Genomic DNA, 18529 nt, shown 5'->3' with positions numbered 1-18529 from the left:
AATTTTAGTGAATTTAATTCTTTATTGAAGGCTCTAGCCACAGGCTGTGGGGAATCCTTTCAGGTATTTGTGCTTCAAAAATTGTTATTTTGTTGAAATAATAATCTCTCTCAACATTCCCATGACTTCATGGTAGTCTATAAAAGTAGGTTCAGCTGGTGAGAAAAGCTCTGTCAGATTTTATCCAAAAAGGTATAAACTTCAGATCCTCCTGTTAGCACTTTTCCCTTCCTATCAGTATTTCATTTAGTAGTAGAATTAAGCAGTAGCAGAGAGCAGAACGGATTTTTTGGTTTTCATCAAAGTGAGATACTCAATCACATTTTGTTTCAAATCTTCCAAAACATTTTGATTGACTAGAAATCTTTGGTTTGTTTTTTTATTTCGTTTTGAGTCAACTAAAATGTTTCTGTCAAGCTGAAACAATTTTGTTTTCAAGTTCTGTTTTCATTTGGCTATTTTCAAGTACCATCCAAACCTGCCATCAGCCTGTCTCCTACTTCCTGTTGCATGATTAACACATGGCTTGGGTGGCAGGATGCTGTAGGTAGGAGTATGTGCACAGAACAGGCAAATAAATGGTTCCTTAACCCTTTATTTTTAATTTTTAACTTTAATTTTAGCCAAATTGGCTCAAATTACTTTATCCTGGGACTTTGTAGGGAGTCAAAGGGAGCCCCTTATGACAAGAATGAGCTGTCCATGGACAGGAGAAGGTCATTTGCTAAAAATCCCCACAGAAGACAAAAGGCCCCTGTTAGAGACCTAGCCTTGGATAAGGGATTCCTACGCTCTGGCTTGAAAGGGTAGGTGGAGGAGGGGAGAGGAGAGGAAGGTGGTAGAAAGTTGCAAAATAAGTTAAACAAAGCTTTAAAAAGTAGAACCAGCCTGGAAGAGAGAACATGGTCTCAGAGGGGAAAGAGCAGTCAGGCATGGAAGTAAAAAAGGGTGAAATTAAGGACCGTATCCAGGCACACAGCTCAACTAGGCTGCATGGAGCCAGGGGAGGCAAGCCTCTGGTCTGGAAAATAAAGTTCCTCCCAAAATCTATTCAGCAAAAGGGTAAAAAGCAAACCCACTCTTAAGTTTAAGCACCTGAATGGCTTTACAAACGCTGAGTCTAAGTCTGAAAATGTTGGCCTTTGTTTTTTTATGCAACTTCTCTGCTCCCTTTGGGGTGTAGTTCACTCATTTTAATAGAATCCATCCACTGTATGTTTTCCTTTCACCCAACTGTGCAGCCTTCCTTAGATGTAATTCAGGGAACAGGACAACTAACTATGAAGCTCAGTGAGGTGTGAATTTTGGCGGTCTATATAGGCCAGCAATTTTTTACTTTTACTCTGTGCTCTTACATGCCATCTGTAGTACACTCTCTAAGTAGGGTTTACTGTGGGGTTAGGGAAAGGGCATGCTCTTCTGTACATGACTTCTGTAATATGATGAATGTGGGGGCTTTGGTAGTATATTTATGATGCCTGAGTGTGCCTCAGTTTCCCTCTGGGCTTTGCATTGCCATGGTATAACTACATTACTAAGGAATGTGTGAAAATCTACACCTGTGAACGACGCAGTTAAACCGACCCAACCCCCAGTGTGTAAACAGTGCTAGGTAAACAGAATTCTCCCATCCACCTAGCTACTGCCTCTCAGGGAGGAAGCATACCTACACTGATGGGAGAAACCCTGTCGTCAGCATAGGTAGTGTCTTCACTGAAGCACTACAGTGGTGCAAGCCACATGGCAGCGTTTTAAATGTAGACAATCCCTGAGTGTAAAGCAAAGGGAGGAGCTGTTAACTCAGCAGGCTGGCTGGAAACCAGAATCATTAACAAACTAAATAAAGTCTACACATGTGAATGGTGGATCGGAAGAGACCCTGGAAACCCCAGTGGCGGGGACAGTAACACCTAGCAACCAACAGCCAAGAGGAAGGAAATTTCCCACACTGCTTGGCTTCCCTGCAGAGAGAAGGTCTCCGAGCTGGAGAAGAAAGAGGAGAGGTAGTAGAGAGACCAACTTCTGTTGGTGAGAGAGACAAACTTTGAAGGGGAAAAGTGCCAGGTGGCTGTGTTAAGAGCTAGGATGCCCCTGACGTGGGCCAGACCGAATTCTGTCTTCACCTCTTTTCCTTTCTATGCTAACCTAAGGACTTTCAGATTCTGTGAGCCAGCTGACTAATAAATTGTTACCTTGTTTTGAAAAGGCTTCCTGGTGTTGCTGCAAATACTTTACAGGAAACATTGTGCTCTGGAGGAGTACAGGATAAGCCTCTCACAGGAGACTGACTCTGCTGGACTTGCTACAGGGAGCCATGGAGAGAGACTGGGATCGCTGGTGCCACCAGCCCAGTCTTGGAGGCCATGGGCCACACCCTGTGGAATTGTGTGGCTTCTTGAGACCTGGCAGTCTATCGAGGTCACTCTCCAGGGTTACAGGCTGGGACATAAACCAGACCCTGTGGATCCATGACACACAGAGGACATCTCTTGCATTGATGTTTTATAAATATACAGTAGAGAACAATGCTGCATTGGTACCTTGGATGTGACCTCATAGAACATTTTTATATTTTTTTAAGCTTCTTTAAAACATACCAGCTGTACTCTCTTTGGGCCAGAACCTCAGCTGGTATAAATCAGCTTAGCTCTATGTTGATACATAGCAGCTGAGGACCATGGCTCCATGAACTGTGAGCAAAACCAGCACCACACCAGGACCCTGACAAATGCACTCAAAGAAAAAGGACGTTTAACAAAACGACAAGTGTCAAAGCAGCACTGAGGTGAAATAACTGATATTGGGGATTATGGCAAATGCATCTCCAGCTTCTCCAGTGGCTGTACTGATGTCCCCCAGACTGCCGGCTTGATTTGGGGCAAGATATTCTGCACAGAAATATATTTTAATTTGCACTAAAAAAAAATCATTCCTCTGGTAAAATGCTGCTGTATTTCCTGGTTCACTGAATCTGCCCAGAAAGCAACACCACTAATACAGGAAGCCTTATAGGAACCAGTGGGGAAACACACATTTGTGAAGTACACATCCTCCCACTGTAACAACACAGTTCTTGGCAGAGAGTAAGAGGAGATAATAAACCATTAAACGCCATGGGTATGTCTACACAGCAAAAATATCCCAGTGAATCTCAGAGCCTGGGTCTACAGACTGGGACTTGTGGGGCTCATGCTACCATGTGGACTTTCCAGCTCGGGCTGGGTTTCAGAGCTCAAGCTCCAGCCCAAGCCAGAACATCGACACAGCTATTTTTAGTTTCCTAGTGTGAGCCCTGCAAGCCTGAGTCTATAGACCTGGGCTCGTGAACTCACCACCATGGGTTTTATTTTTCCCACTTTGCAGATGTATCCCATCTGGCCAGATTCCATTCTATCCAGGGTTGATCCAGAGTGACTCCAGAGTCTGGTGGGGCCACTCAGTATTCACCCTAGCATCACTGAGAATAGAATCTAGATCCTTTTTCAGTGTTTGTTGTGGGTATTTTATCTGAACAGCCCCTTTCAGCTCATTTTCTATCAACTTCCTCCCCTCCCCCCACAACAAATGTGGACCACTGGACCGTCCCCAGCACTGTTTCCACCACCGAAAGTTGCTGATGCTGCTGTACAGTGATGAACTCAGCCAAGTCTGAGACATTTCCACCACTGGCTAACTAATGCTGATGTTTGGGAAAGCAGAAAGGAAGGGGTTAAGATTTGAACTGATCTGAAGAAGCCTGTGAGATCACTGAGAAGACATCCATGCATTTCCACTGTTTGAACACAAGGTGGGAGAGGGGACTTACTCCACAAAGTTCCAGAAACCAGAGAACCCCAGGACTTCTCTGTGTGTGGAAAGTTTTACCAGTTATACCAGCATAAGAGTCCTGTATTCAGTTTGCTTAATTCCTGTGGCTAAATGTTGTCAACTAAACTGGAAAAAGGCCACTCTTATATCGGAATAAAAGCTTCCACGTGGGGCTGGGGGGTTAAACAGGGATAACTAGATCAGTTTAAATTCACACCTTAACTTTCCTGTGTAGACAAGGCCTCAGCTGGCATGAGGGAACTCAGGCCTCCAGGAAAAGACCCAAGAAAGTACTGAGGTGAGGAATGTGTACTAGGATTCAGGAAAAGGCTAGACATTTATATGGATAATAATATCATCATTCGTAGTCACACCAGCCCAGGAGCACAGCCATGAGGGGTGTATGGCCAAGCACTGAGTACCAATAACCCTCTGGCCAGCTGTCCAAGATATCATTGGCTTTGTCCATCACTCTGATGCAGCAGGCAGGAGAGGCCGCTCTTCCATGTGGACTCTCCGGTGTCTATTAAGGGTTGAGCTCTGAGTGAAGCTTTTCCCACAGTCCCAGCACCGGTAGGGTCTGTCTCCGGTGTGAATCCGCTGGTGCCTGACCAGGTTGGAGCTGCGGCCGAAGCCTTTCCCACAATTGGAGCACTTGAAGGGCTTCTCTCCGCTGTGGATCCTCTGGTGCGTAGACAGGGTGGATCTCACACTGAAGCTTTGCCCGCACTCAGGGCATTCATAGGGCTTCGCTGCGACGTGGATTCTCTGGTGTGAGGCAAGGCTCGAGCTCACACTAAAGCTTTTCCCACAGTCCGGGCATTTGTAGGGCTTCTCTCCATTGTGGATCCTCTGGTGTTTGACCAGGTCCGAGCTCTGCCTGAAGCTTTTCCCGCAGTCGGTGCATTTGTAGGGCCGGTCACCCATGTGCGTGCGTTGGTGTTTGATGAGGTCAGAGCTCTGGCCGAAGCTCTTCCCACAGTTGGAGCATTTGTAGGGCCGGTCACCCGTATGGGCCCTCCGGTGCCTGTGCAGGTTGGAGCTCTCGCTGAAACTCTTCCCGCACTCAGTGCATGTGAATGGCTTATGCCCGGCGTGGATCCTCTGGTGTTTAATGAGATCTGAGCTGCGCACAAAGCCTTTTCTGCACTCGGGGCATTTGTAGGGCTTCTCTCCCACATGGGCTCTCTGGTGTTTCACAAAGTTGGAGCCATCAATAAAGCTCTCCCCGCAGTCCCCACAGTTGTAGGGTCTGTCCCCCAGGTGGATCCTCTGGTGCAGGATGAGGAGTGACCTACGGCCAAAGCCTTTACTGCAGTCAGGGCATTTGTAGGGCTTTTCCTGACTGTGGATTCTCTGGTGTAGGACAAGGGTGGAGCTCCGGCCGAAGCTCTCCCCACAGTTGGGGCAGGTGAAGGGTCTCTCGCCCGTGTGAGTTCTCTGGTGGGCGAGGAGCTCTGAGCTCACGCTGAAGCTTTTCCCGCACTCAGTGCATCTGAAGGGCCTCTCACCTGTGTGGGTTCTCTGGTGTCTAACGAGGTGCGAGCTCTGGCGGAAGCTTTTCCCGCAGTCAGGGCATCCGTAGGGTCTCTGCCCCGTGTGGGTCCTCAGGTGGGCAGTGAGGTCTGAGCTCTGGCTGAAGCTCTTCCCGCATTCCGAGCACGGATAAGGCCTCTCTCCTGTGTGGGTCCGTCGATGCTTAGTGAGATGGGAGCTCACGCGGAAGCTTTTTCCACACTCAGGGCATTTATAAGGTTTCACTCCTGTGTGGACTCTCTGGTGTGTCAGGAGCCGGGAGCTCCGACTGAAGCTTTTCCCGCATGCATCGCATCCGTAGGGTCTCTCCCCCGTGTGGATTCGCTGGTGTTTAGTGAGGTCTGAGCTCTGGCTGAACTTTTTATCACAGTGAGGGCACTTATAGGGTTTCTCTCCTGTGTGGATTCTCTGATGGGTCGTGAGGTTTGATTTCACGCTGAAGCTTTTCCCGCAGTTGGGGCAGTGATAGGGTTTTTCTCCCGTGTGGATTCTCTGATGCGTAATCAGGTTCGAGCTCCCACAAAAGCGTTTCCCACACTCGGCACATTTATGAGGTTTGTCTCCCCACTGGGCTGTCTGATGTTGTCCCAGGCCTGAGTGCAGACCAGAGCCTTCCCCACACTCTGTATACAAGTATATATTCTCTCCAGTTGGGAAGCTCTGGGGGACATTCTCACCCTTGAAGCCTTTGTCACATGAAAGGGACTGAACCTTTCTCTTTCCTGAGCAACTTCTCTGCTGCCTTTCTGAGCTGCTGTCAGTCCCACAACCTTCTCCCTGGCCAGGCCCCTGCAGACCCAGCTCCTTAGGGACGTTCTGCTGGGGACTGTCCTCCACATCCTCATTCACCATCCCCTCTGCAGCTGTAATAAATGGAGAGAATCCAGACACGAGTCCTTGCCTCTGACAGGGAGAATAAGAGTCTCAGGAACGGAAACTGCAAAGGGAGTGAAATAATCATGAGGGATGAAAAAGAAGGAGTCAAATCCCCCCCAAATCCTCCAACTCACCCAGAGGAGAGAGAAGAGGAGCCAATCCTGCTAATTCAGCCTATCTGAACCCCCAGAGAAAGGAAGGGGGAAGGGAGGGAGCTTACTGACAAGGGTGAGTAGGAAGCCATGAACGGCATCTGCCAGGAGGATACAATACCTGCTGGAGAGCTGGGGTGATATCAGACAGAACTGGGGGAACTCCGGGGCTTTGGCAGGAATCCTAGCTTTTTAATTCATGCACCTGAGGGCTTCTGGGTTGCTTGAATGAGTTCCTCACTGGTGCACGTGCCTCCTGGGATCTCCTGTCCCTCAAATCCTTGGAGATCTGGGACCCACAGCTCATCGCGTCGTTCCATCCAGGAGATCACAGATGGTGAATCAGAAATCCTGCAGAGGGAAGGAAAATATGTGAGATCAGGGTCTGTTACACATTCTTTGTGTCTTTCCAACAAAGAATGTTCCAGGATTTTACACCCAGTTTCTTACTTTGATAATGGGGCATCTCACATTAGCTGCACAACTGAGTTACAAAAGGAGTATAGCAGCATTTCACAAACTTAGAGTCCCGACCCAAAAGGGGATCACAAAGCTATTGTAGGGGAGTCGTGAGATCACAAAAAATATTGTGATAACCTTTAGGTCCTTTGCTAGGGTTACCATATTTCAGATTCCCAAATAGAGGATGGAGGAAAGGAGAACTGGAGTGGGAGGGGGGAATATAGCAGCCGCTGCTCTCCGGCTACCCAGCTCTGAAGGCAGCGCCGCTGCCAGCAGGGGTGCAGAAGTGAGGGTGGCACTACCATACTGTTGCTTTACACTTTTTGAAAGGCTTCAGTGCTTTTGACTGCAGAGATAATGATTACATGCTTCGCTTAGTGCTCCTATGAGTATGTACAGTAATTTGCCATCACTTTTTTCTGGGGGTTGGGGAGTGTTGTCACAGCCTGAAATACTTTCAAAATGGGGCCCAGCAAAAAAAACAACAACAATCTGGAATATAGGGTACATGCAGTTGTAAGAGTCACAATCTGAATGACCTGCCAACCAAGAATGAAGAAGGAAATCTGTAATCCTTCTGAATACAGCTGAGAATCCTGCTATCTGTTTGCAGGCATATCACAAAGAGGAAAAACAACTGCAAGGAGTAGACAATCTGATATTCATTGCTGTTTTCTAGATATTTCCATCACTTATCTGACCACCATCACCCTAGTATTTCAGCACCTCATAATCTATTTATCCTCAAAGCACCCATGTGAGATAGGGAAGAGCTATTATTATTACTTAGATTGCAAACTCCTTGGGACAGAAATTGTCTTTTTGTTCAGTTTGTACAGTGCCTAGCACAGCGGGGTCCTGCTCCACAACAGCAGCTCCTAGGCAAATAAAAAAAAAATTCTCATTTTACAGGTGGCAAACTGGGGCCTGGGAAGCACTTTGCCCAGCATCACAGATAGAAGCTGGAGCAGAGTAGGAAATTGACATTGAATCTCAAGAGTGCCAGGCTAGTTTCCTAGATCACATTTCCTCTCCAGAGAAAATTCACCTCTTTGTCTGATTAGAACCTGCAGGCACCCGCACACAAAGTACACTTTTCATGGCATCACTAAGCTACTGCATCATTACCCCTCAGCAATAATAGAGGCCCTTTGGGGAAGTTTCCTAGTGAGAGACATGTTGCACCCCCTGTAGGGGATTCTGGCATCTCCGGACACTGCAGGACACGACTCAATCACTTCCCAGACCTACAGCAAGGGAAATGACGTCACCAAATATCCAGAAGATGACAGTCCCCTCAGCAATAAGCAGCAATTTGGGGATTTGGGAAGAACAGACTTTGCAGACAAATTTTGTGCATTCCATAAATAGAAACAGTCCTTCTCTTATGTGAGTGACAGAAAAAGATGTGCTGGGAACCCTCCATCCCAGAATCTGTCCTTTGGACACATATCCTTCCATACCACCGAGCACGACAGCTGGTTCTCCCTCATACTTTGGAATCTACTGCTCATCCCACCTGGGTCCAAAATAGCCCACGTCTGTTCAGAGGATTCTGCAGGCTTGAGGTTTTAACCTGGTTTTGAGGAGGAAGGGGCTGGCATTTATGGAGGATGGGCACTCGTTGGGTGCTGCTGGCGCTGGCTTTAAGAGGCATTAATTTAATTTGTCTCAAAGGCAAATTTTCTGTGCCCATTAACCGAAACAATAATACACAAATTACTGTCAGCAGAAAAGCTGAATCATGAGACAGTGCCTGTGCCTTTACAATGCTCTTTGCAATGACAAATGACCAGCTGCGTCCTCAGGTCTTGGTACTTCTGTTTCTCTGGTCTGGTCTATTCTGGGAGCTGGGAGGCCTTGTCTGGGCTTGGGCTTGGGCAGGACTAGGAGTTTGTGAGAACTTCCCTGGAGTTACTTGGACAGTTATCCTATCCAGCTGTTTCTGATACACTCATTGCTGTATTTTTAGGCTCTGGATTTTTGCCTCTCTGGTATCAGAAACTATTCCCAGAAGTCCCTGCCTATCCATCTATGGGCACTTCAGGGCTCTGGTTTCTGAATGCAGAGATCGGGGAATTCCCACCCTCATCCCAAACAGTTTGTTCCTAAAAAGAAAAGGCCTCATTTTAAGCAATTCACAACAAGTCTTTATTACTATCCCGCCCTCCCATGAATGCTCCCTCCCTCCCCCAACAGCTACCTGACAATCCCTGCCTGAGCTGGCTCCCCTGAAGACATTTCCCTTCCCCATCTCCTGGGATGATGGGACCATCTGGGGTGAAACAAGGGTGTTATTCTGCAGCCTGTCAGGTTGAGAAGGGTGACCGAGGAGGGGCTTTAGGCCTTTTCACACCCCGATTCCCTCCATACTCTTTTCTTGAAGACAGATGCTCTAGACTTTGCTACACTGGGAAAATGCTTGCTCACTTTATTATAGAGCAGATCCTGCTGCTCCCACCAATACGAAATGCTCGAAAACATTCTTAAGCACTCCCCAGTAACAGAGTCTCTGAAACAAATGCCAGAAAAGAGTGGAATCTAAGGAGCTGCTTTGGGTATAGCTACGCGGCATTGTAAACCCAGATTCAGGCACAGGTTTGAGCCCAAACCCCTCCTACCCTCCACACACAAATCTTTCTGAGTCCTCAGAAAGCAGTCAGGACCTGAGTCCTAAGACCCACCAGGAATGTTGGGTCTGAGCCCAAGTCCCACTGGGACTCGGGCGCTATCATTTTGCAGTCTGGACATAGGTCAAGCCCAGGTCACCAGACTCATGTCTGGAAAGTCTGCCAACGCTTTCCTAAAATCTCATGGGTTAGAAGGGCCGAGAAATTCTGGCCCAACACTACCCACTTGACTCCAGGAACCAGAAGCAACCCCACTTGGTTCACATCCAGCTGCTCAGCATTTAATCCTTCCCTTTTTTTCTGACTCCTGAACTATAAGCACAGTTTACCATCTCCTGCATTAGCTATGGCCAGTAAGAAGATATCCTAGGCCATGTCTCCACCAAGCACATTGCTAGCTGGTTACAGGAACAAAGCCAGATTCTGGTTATGCTCTGGTGTGAGGCAAGCGAGATGATTGACTTCAGCAAGAGTACCAGATATGATCTTGTGTACCAGGACATATCAGAGAAGCTGGCAATGTTGGAGATTGACCGGACCATTGCTCAATGCAGAGAATGAATCCGGTGGCTCGAGACCGACTACTAGGAGTCAGGGATGACAACCACATTTCTGTGTATCTGCCTCTTAGACAAGGAATTCAACCTAGTGCTGGGAACTGCAGCAAGCTCTGAGTCCACAGCAGTGCATGACAATCTCTTGAGTCACAGGCAGCACCCCAGGAGAGCCAGGAGCCTCTGGATCAAGCTCAGGAAGTGTCTCTGATGCTCACTCAGGTCCCTGGGGATGCTTTGCTGCTGGAAAAGCTGCAACACATCCTGGGTCCATACTCAGAGGAGCTGTTTCAGCATGCCCGGAAGAGTAGCTTGCAGCGGAACGGGTGGAAGAGGTAGAAGTAGCACCAGAACCCGTTAAGTTTCTGCCTCCACATTTGTTATTAAAACACAGATGGGATGGATTTCCAGCTTACGACCAAATTAAATTATTACTACAAGCTGGCAGAATGCACACCAGTACCTTGGCATCAGCCCTACCCCCACCCCTACCACCATGTGAAATTCAAAAAGGCTACTGATAAGGGAAAAGAAAAGTTAAACATGCAGCTATGGTGAAATTTGTACTAGACACGCGCACATTGTTTTGTTGGGGTGTTAAAATTAAGAATCTTACATTGCCCTCCCCAAGAGTATGCTGCACCGTGCGACTTGGTCATACCAGACCATCCTGAGCCACCTGACCGATTACTCAAGACAGTTACGGGAGGGTGGGGGGGGAGGGAAGGGAAGTATGCAGTCCTCGGGTGCCTGAACTGCCTGAAATAAACCAGGAGGTTGTATGTAATCCACAGGTCCCGTACTATGAGTCCATAAATGTTCTGTGGAGGGAGTGCTTTGTAAGCCTTTGTTACAGAAGTATGATCAGGGCCAGTGTTGTGAGCCAAAGCTGTCCTTGGTCACTGCATTATTTCAGGGAGCATCCAGGGAGGCTGCAATACATCTGCAGGCAAACACAACATCCTATTGATTTCCCCATGAATTTTCAACCAATCCTCATGATTGCAAACTTTTCTCAGTACAGGAACTCCAAATGGGTGGCCACATTTTGCAGCAGGGCATACTTTCTAGGGCCTCCTTTGAAGGTCACTAGCCCCCTCCAATCATATATGTGCTGGTCAGTCACTATAAGCCTGAAAAGCTCTTTAGCAAGTATTTAGATTACTTGCTTCAGGCATCTTGGAATAGAAGATCCCTTTGCCATTCAGGAATCTCCAGAACTGTTATGTCCTCCAGAAAGTGGACTACCTAAAAAGATTGTAAACCCATAGGTAGTAAACTGAAGGTGTAATTAAATCATTTGTCAGGCCCTCTGAGATCAGGGCACATTTTCATAAGCCATGGCAAAAGAGGGTACACGGGGTCCCCTAGAACAGTTGTTCTCAACCAGGGGCCCGGGGCCCCTGCGGGGCTGCAAGCGGGTTTCACAGGGTCTGCCAAAATAAACCAAAGAGCAGGCCGGCATTAGATTCGCTGGGGCCCAGGGCAGAAAGCTGATGCCCAAGGCCCGTTGTCAGTGGCTGAAGCCTAAGCCCGAGCCCTGACGCCCGGGGCTGAAACCAAAGCCCAAGCAATTTAGCTTTGTGAGGCCCCCTGTGGCGTGGGGCCCCAGGCATTTGCCATGCTTGCTACCCCCTAATGCTGGCCCTGACTTTTAATCTACTGGATAAGCACAAAAACAATTGTTGTGGCACAGGTGAGCTGTGGAGTTGGGAGGGGGCTCAGAAAGAAAAAGATTGAGAACACCTGCCCTAGAATAACAGTGGGAACAGTTACTCCATTAACAACAATGTTATTTGGTGGGAATACTGTCCCAGCCTGTCTGTAGGTAAAGTCCTGATCTGCGGAAAACCCAGCATCACGCCCTTTGCCAGGGCAGCCAACATTAGCGTCCATCAATAGGCATGTGTGGTCAACGAGGACCTGCACAATGATGGAGTAGTAACCTTAGTGGTTTATGTATTCAGGTGGTTCTTGAAGAGGGCAAACTACAGCTGGGGGAAGTCCCATTGATGGCTCCAACACAATTCGGAAAGCCTGTTCTCTCAAAACCAGCAGTTATTTCAGAGACAATGTTTATGCCCATCACCTTCGGGTAAATCACAGTCCTGATGACCTCACACATCTCGACCTTTGACTTACCCACACCAAACTAATTAGCCATGGACCTGTAACAGTCAGGAGTAGTCCACTTCCATCCCGATGGCTATAGCCACCTGCTTCTGGACCAGCACAACCTCCCTCATGTGTGTGTCCTGACCTGAGAGGATTGTGGCAAGCTGATCACACAGCTCCAGGAACCTCTGCCTCTCCATGAGAAAGTTCTGGAGCCACTCCTGGTCTTCCCAGGTCCGCAAGACAACATGGTCCCACCAGTTTGTACTTATGGCCCTGCTTCAGAAGCACAGGTCTACATGGAGAATCTGTGGCTACAGCAAGTCATGAGCAGCTTCTGCCAGTTGGAGTCTGGAATGTCTGTACCTCTTTCCGAGAGGTGTCTTCAGAAAGTCAGAAAACACCACTGCAACATCCACAGTATCTCAGGGATGCTCCACTCTTTCCTGAAACAGGAGTAAAAGTGCAACTGGACCAGTTCAATAGATTCCTACATCCCAAGGCCAGAAAGGACCATTGTGATCATCTAGCCTGACCTCCTGTGTAATACAGACCACAGAACTTCCAACAGTGCTTCACCTATGCTGCTAGTGTAACACCGACAAACCCCAATCCTTGGCAAGCAAGATCAAACCTGGGACCTCTGGAGCTAAATGCATGAGCCTCTACTGCATGAGCTAAAAGCCACATGGCCCTTAGCTATGGCTATAGCAGACTCATTAATCTCTAAGTGGTCTCAGTGCCACTAGAGGGGACAGAACACCACACCCAGGTGGTGTGTAGGTTACACTAACGCTGGTTGCAGGCAGCGTGAATACGACTTAGCAAGCGGCTGGATGTGTTGGCAGGCTGAGGCAACTTTGGGTCAAATGCCACAGAATGGACAATCAAGTTTTCCCACAGGCGCCGAGGCCTAAAGCAGCAACAGCTAGGGAGGATGCTAGGAATCCTGGCATAGGCTGGGTTATGCCCACAGAATCAGAAGTTTTGACTTGGGTCAGCAAGGTTGTGACGCTCAGGTCCAGAAATCGTAAACCCAGTACACCATACAGTCTGGACGCAAAAGTGTGGGCCTAGGAACACCAAGTCTGCAGACTCGGGTCCCACAGACCTGGGTTTACAATGCAGGGTAGATAGACCTATGGGGGTCTCCCTGACACTGTTCCCAGGGCAGTGCATCCCCCCAGCAGCGCCGGGACCAGGCAGAGGCAGGAACTGGCTTCTTCTCTCCCTGCTCCGCCCCAGGAAAGTCAGTCTGCCCCGGGGTGCTGCAGGGAATGGGGCTGGGCAGGGCTGAGAGCCGGGAACCTCCCTCCCCACTGATTGCTCCTGCTGCCCCTGCCAGTCTCTGCCCCTGTCTCCCTCCCCCCTCCCCTCGGGCTGGGAGACTCGGTCCCTGGCCCAGCCCGGAGCGTTCGCTCTCTCGGAGCTGTCTCGGCTCCTGCAGGCGCTCAGGGGAGCAGAGCCTGGGGGGGCCAGGGAGGGGAGCAGCTCTGGGACTCGCAGACCCCCGCCCCCGGGAGCGGAGCTGGGACGAGAAGGGGCCGTTTGTGCACAGTCACTTTCCTGCCCGGCCCCAGCCCTTTCCCCCGGGTCTCTCCCCTCACCTGCAGCCTCCGGCTCAGGGGCTGGTGTCGGCAGAGCCCGGGGCTGCCCCAGGGGCTGGTTCCAGCTGCCGCAGAAAGTCCCCCCGGCTGGGCACAGAGGGGGGGGATCAATGCAGTTTTCTCTCCTCACAGACCCCCTGGGGAGCAGCAGCGCCTCAGCCCGGTATCCCAATTACGAAGGGATGCAACAGCATCCTGTGACCCAGGAAGTTCAGCCTCTGATCATCAGGCTCTGGACAGAAAAAGCAATGGAGGCAGCAGCCTCCCTCCCTTAACAATAACCAGAGCCCTCTGGTGGCTACAGCTAATCAAAACGTCCTTCCCTCACCTCCCCAGTGGAGACAGAAAGGCAGCACAGGAAGGAATCCGGTCAACAAATGTATATTCTGGAGCAATGCTGGTCTCTCCATAGCTATAGCTGAAACTACAGCCTTCCATTGTAAGCCAGGTATAGAACCCTGCACTCTGCAAAAGTAAAGCAACCCACCTGAAATCTCACAAGCCAGATATCTTTCTGGCAGGTTTGTGGGAAATCAGAGTAGGCATGTGGGAGACTTGAGGGCTCAAACAGCTCAAGTAGCAATTAATAAATAAAGGAGGGATCTCTTATCCAAATTCTGTTTGGGACCATTACTCTAGTGACAAGTAATCCACTCCCTGGACTTGCGTTTCCATCCTGCCTTGTGGCTGCCCCCCAGAGATGTTGAATTCCTTTAAAAAGACAAAGCAATACATTATAAAATAGTTTAACCAGTTAAAGTTAATAGGCAGCAGGTTTAAAAAAAAACAAAAAGAAGTATTTTTTCACACAACGCACAGTCAACTTGTGGAACTGGTTGCCAGAGGGTGTTGTGAAGGCCAAGTCTATAACAGGGTTCAAAAAAGAACTAGATAAGTTCATGGAGGATAGGTCCATCAATGGCTATTAACCAGGATGGGCAGGGATAGTGTCCCTAGCCTCTGTTTGCCAGAAGCTGGGAATGGGCAACAGGGGATGGATCACTTGATGATTACCTAATTAATAGCCATATAGAGAGCTATTAAATCACCCCTAGACTTCTCTCTGTTCAGCTAAATGGATTGAACTCCTGGAGTCTATCACTATAAGGCATGTTTTCTAATCCTTTAATCATTCTCATGGCTCCTCTCTGAACCCTGTCCTCTTTATCAACTTCCTTAGAATCATAGAATATCAGGGTTGGAAGGGACCTCAGGAAGTCATCTAGTCCAACCTGCTGCTCAAAGTGGGACCAATCCCCAGACAGATTTTTGCTCCAGATCCCTAAATGGCCCCCTAAAGGATTGAACTCACAACCCTGGGTTTAGCAGGCCAATGCTCAAACCACTGAGCTATCCCTGCCCCCTATTGAATTATGGGCACCCAGAACGGGACACAGTATTCCAGCAGCAGTTGCACCAGTGCCAAATAGTAAATAATCTCTCACTTCCTATTCAAGATTCCCCTGTTTATGCATCCAAGGATTGCATTAGCTCTTTTGGCCACAGCATCACATTGGGAGTGCATGTTCATCTGATTATCCTCCACAACCCCCAAATCTCTGGCAAAGTCACTGCTTCCCGGGATAGAGTGCCCAGTCCAGGATCCGGTAAGTAGGGCCTACTTTCTTTGTTCCTAGATGTATACATATATGTTGGTGTCACTAGGCATAACCCTAGGTAACTCGGGAGGGTGGAATACCACAAAGTGTCAATGAAGCCTTCCTGCACTAGGCCTATATGAACTACATTTCTTCCATGTTTAAACTCTAATGAACCTCAAAAGCCAGGTGCAACAGGCTGCATACCAGTGCCAAGCGGTAATAATGAGGCCTGCATGTTTCTGGCTGAAGGGAAGATAATAAATCAAAGGGAAAAAGGACGAGATAACGGTTTAAAGGAGCTACTAACAAGCTGGACTTATGGCCGCCAAGATGACGTAACTGCTTAAATGTAATTGCTTGCTACTTGCTTAAAGTAAACTATTATAGGAGAAAGGGGGGTTGGGTGGGTGAAAGGGGGTAAAACCTAGCTGCAAAAGAATAAAAAGGGAAAACTGTTTGTCTCAGTGTGCTTGATCTGAGACGTGCCTGTCTCCTAGCACCGCTTTGGGATCCCAAATAAACTTTGATTGCTTCTCCACCCTGGTGTGTTCATTGGCATGAAGCACACCGGGCAACACACTGTTGCTTTCCTCGGGCACTCTGTGCTGGCAACAGTTTTGGCGCCCAACGTGCGGCTCGAGGCTGAAATTTAGCCTTGCCCGGACCCCTCTCGGAGGTCGACGGATTGCGGCAACGACCAATGCCCAGCGCGCACCGGTGACTTCATCGGGGGCCTTGGCGGAGATGCGGTTTGGTCGACCCTGGAGGGCACAACGGTGCAACGCGCTCAAGTAGTGGAGAAGCAGCTGCGGGCAACGGTGGGGAACCGGTCCCGTGGATAGGGCGATGGTGCGAAACCAGACCCGTGGATAAGGTAGGAACAGTCCAGTGGGGACTTTACCTGTTTTGACCTGGGGACGCCCAGTGTCTCCCTAGGGTATGGGGCAGGGACAGAGTATTCTAGGCAGGGCAAGGTGTACACCCTTAGAATGCATTCTGGTGAACTGGAAAGTGTTTGGATTGGATCCGTTGATTAAAAGTAAGCTGAAAAGATTCTGTACAGTAGACTGGCCTCAGTACCAGCTAGAGGACCAGGAAAGGTGGCCACCGGAGGGATCACTTAATTATAATACGATCCTTCAGTTACTTCTGTTTTGTCAGCAAACGGGTAAATGGAATGAACATATGTATGTACAGTTGTTTATGTTGCTAAGAGATAGGTCAGATATTTTGCAAAAGTGTAATTTGACTCCGACAGATTCGGTAGTAGCTACTGTTAGTCCCCAGAACTCCCCCCTCCCCCTCCACAAGCTGTAATGGCAGGTCCAGTGTCCCCTTCGACTATCACACCCCCACCATATAAAGACAAGGTGTCTCAGGTCCCAGAGATTGCCCCCTCGGTAGGGTTCTATCCTTTAATCACTGAGGCCGTGGTGGCCCGCCCAGGATCACAAGAACACCCGGCCACTACTATGCAAGTTTATACGCATGTGCCTTTTAACCCAGTGGACCTAGCAGCCTTTAAGGCACAGGCAGGGGAATTCTCAACGAATCCAAGCAAGTTTATCTCGGTCTTTGAGGGGTACCTGGCTAGCCATAAGCCTGACTGGGATGACTGTAATATCCTCATGAGGACCCTGCTGTTGAGGAGGAGGAAGAAAAGAAAAAAAAAAAAGCCAAAAACTAAAAAGGTTAAAAAACTGGGATTGGGAACTTATGAACAATATCAAGCCAATTTGGCAGAGACCATCCAAGGAGGTCAAAGAAGATGAAATAACCCTCGCCTTACCCCCCGAGAATGTGTGGATAATGACCCTTGCAATTGAGCCCTCAGCCATGCAAGCCCCAGAGTGGAGCCAGTGGAAGGACAAAAGGAGGGTTAAAAAGCAGCTTTGCTGGACAGTGCTGGCCCAGGGATTTAAAAATTCCCCCACCCTTTTCGGCCAGGCCCTGGCCAAAGACTTAGGGTATGTCTACACTATGAAATTAGTTCGAATTTATAGAAGCCGGTTTTATAGAAATCGGTTGTATACAGCCGATTGTGTGTGTCCCCACATAAAATGCTCTAAGTGCTCTAGTCGGCGGACCGCGTCCACAGTACCGAGGCTAGCGTCGACTTCCGGAGCATATCTGTTTGATGCTCCAGCAGACGGAGCATTGACTCTTGCTGTCTGTTTGCAAGCTGACGCCACCTATCATCTTCAGACCGCCACTTGCTCTTTTCATCCCGCCATTCAGCCCGCCACCTCTCCTCTCATTCATATTGTGCTTTTCTCATGTCCGACATTGACTGCCTCCACGCATTCTGCTGTGCTCTATCAGCGTGGGAGGATATCTGCAGCTCCGTGAACATATCGTCCCGCGTCCTACGTTTTCTCTTTCTAATGTTCACTAGCCTCTGCGAAGGAGAAACATTTGCAGCTGGTGGAGGAGAAGGGAGAGGTGGTTAAAAAAAGACACATTTTAGAGAACAATGGGTACACGGTCATTACAAGGTCGCATTTTTCCTCTGCCTGCCGGTTTGGTATGAGAGATCACTCACGCAGTGCCCCAGGCAACATATTTCGGCTTGCAGGCAGCCATGGTAAGCCACAGTCTTTTGGCTTTTTTAACCTTCTTAACATGCGGGAAAGGTTTCAAACAGCAGCGCATTTCCCATATCAAGGATGAATTGGGTTGGCCATTTAAAATAGGTTTTCAATGTAAAAGGAGGGGCTGCGGTTTCCGGGTTAACATGCGGCACAAACCCAAGTACACCACCCCACACACACACGATTCTCTGGGATGATCACTTCACCCCTCCCCCCACCGCGTGGTTAACAGCGGGGAACATTTCTGTTCAGAAGAGCAGGAACGGGCACCTCTGAATGTCCCCCTTAATAAAATCACCCCATTTCAACCAGGTGATTGTGAATGATATCACTCTCCTGAGGATAACAAAGAGAGATAAGGAATGGATATTGTCTGCATGCCAGCAAACACCGGGACCATACGCTGCCATCCTTTGTTATGCAATGATTCCAGACTACGTGCTACTGGCCTGGCATGGTAAAGTGTCCTACCATGGCAGACGGGATAAGGCAGCCCTCCCCAGAAACCTTTTGCAAAGGCTTTGGGAGTACATGAAGGAGAGCTTTCTGGAGATGTCCCTGGAGGATTTCCGCTCCATCCCCATACACGTTAACAGAC

At 48.8% G+C, this 18529-nt stretch overlaps 1 protein-coding gene across 4 annotated transcripts in view; it reads right to left on the bottom strand.

Moving 5' to 3' along the window:
• Positions 1-267: 267 nt before the first annotated feature.
• LOC117887143 (zinc finger protein 271-like) overlaps positions 268-18529 on the bottom strand; it is a 60875-nt gene continuing 42613 nt past the window's right edge. The window contains exons 1-4 of one of the 4 annotated variants that reach the window (XM_034789423.1): positions 13740-14031; positions 12160-12578; positions 6577-6722; positions 268-6280 (exon numbers count right to left, since the gene is read on the bottom strand). In XM_034789423.1, coding sequence (XP_034645314.1) covers positions 4276-6195 — 1920 coding nt within the window. In that variant the 5' untranslated portion in view covers positions 6196-6280; positions 6577-6722; positions 12160-12578; positions 13740-14031 and the 3' untranslated portion in view covers positions 268-4275. Of the gene's footprint in view, positions 6281-6576; positions 6723-12159; positions 12579-13739; positions 14032-18529 lie in introns of those variants that run through there. The other 3 variants (XM_034789426.1, XM_034789425.1, XM_034789427.1) reach the window with 3 other exon arrangements.

The sequence above is a fragment of the Trachemys scripta genome, chromosome 14 (assembly GCF_013100865.1).
Source record: "Trachemys scripta elegans isolate TJP31775 chromosome 14, CAS_Tse_1.0, whole genome shotgun sequence".
Lineage (NCBI taxonomy): Eukaryota > Metazoa > Chordata > Testudines > Emydidae > Trachemys > Trachemys scripta.
Note: the sequence above shows the minus strand (reverse complement) of the source record. Positions and strands in the feature narration are given on the sequence as shown.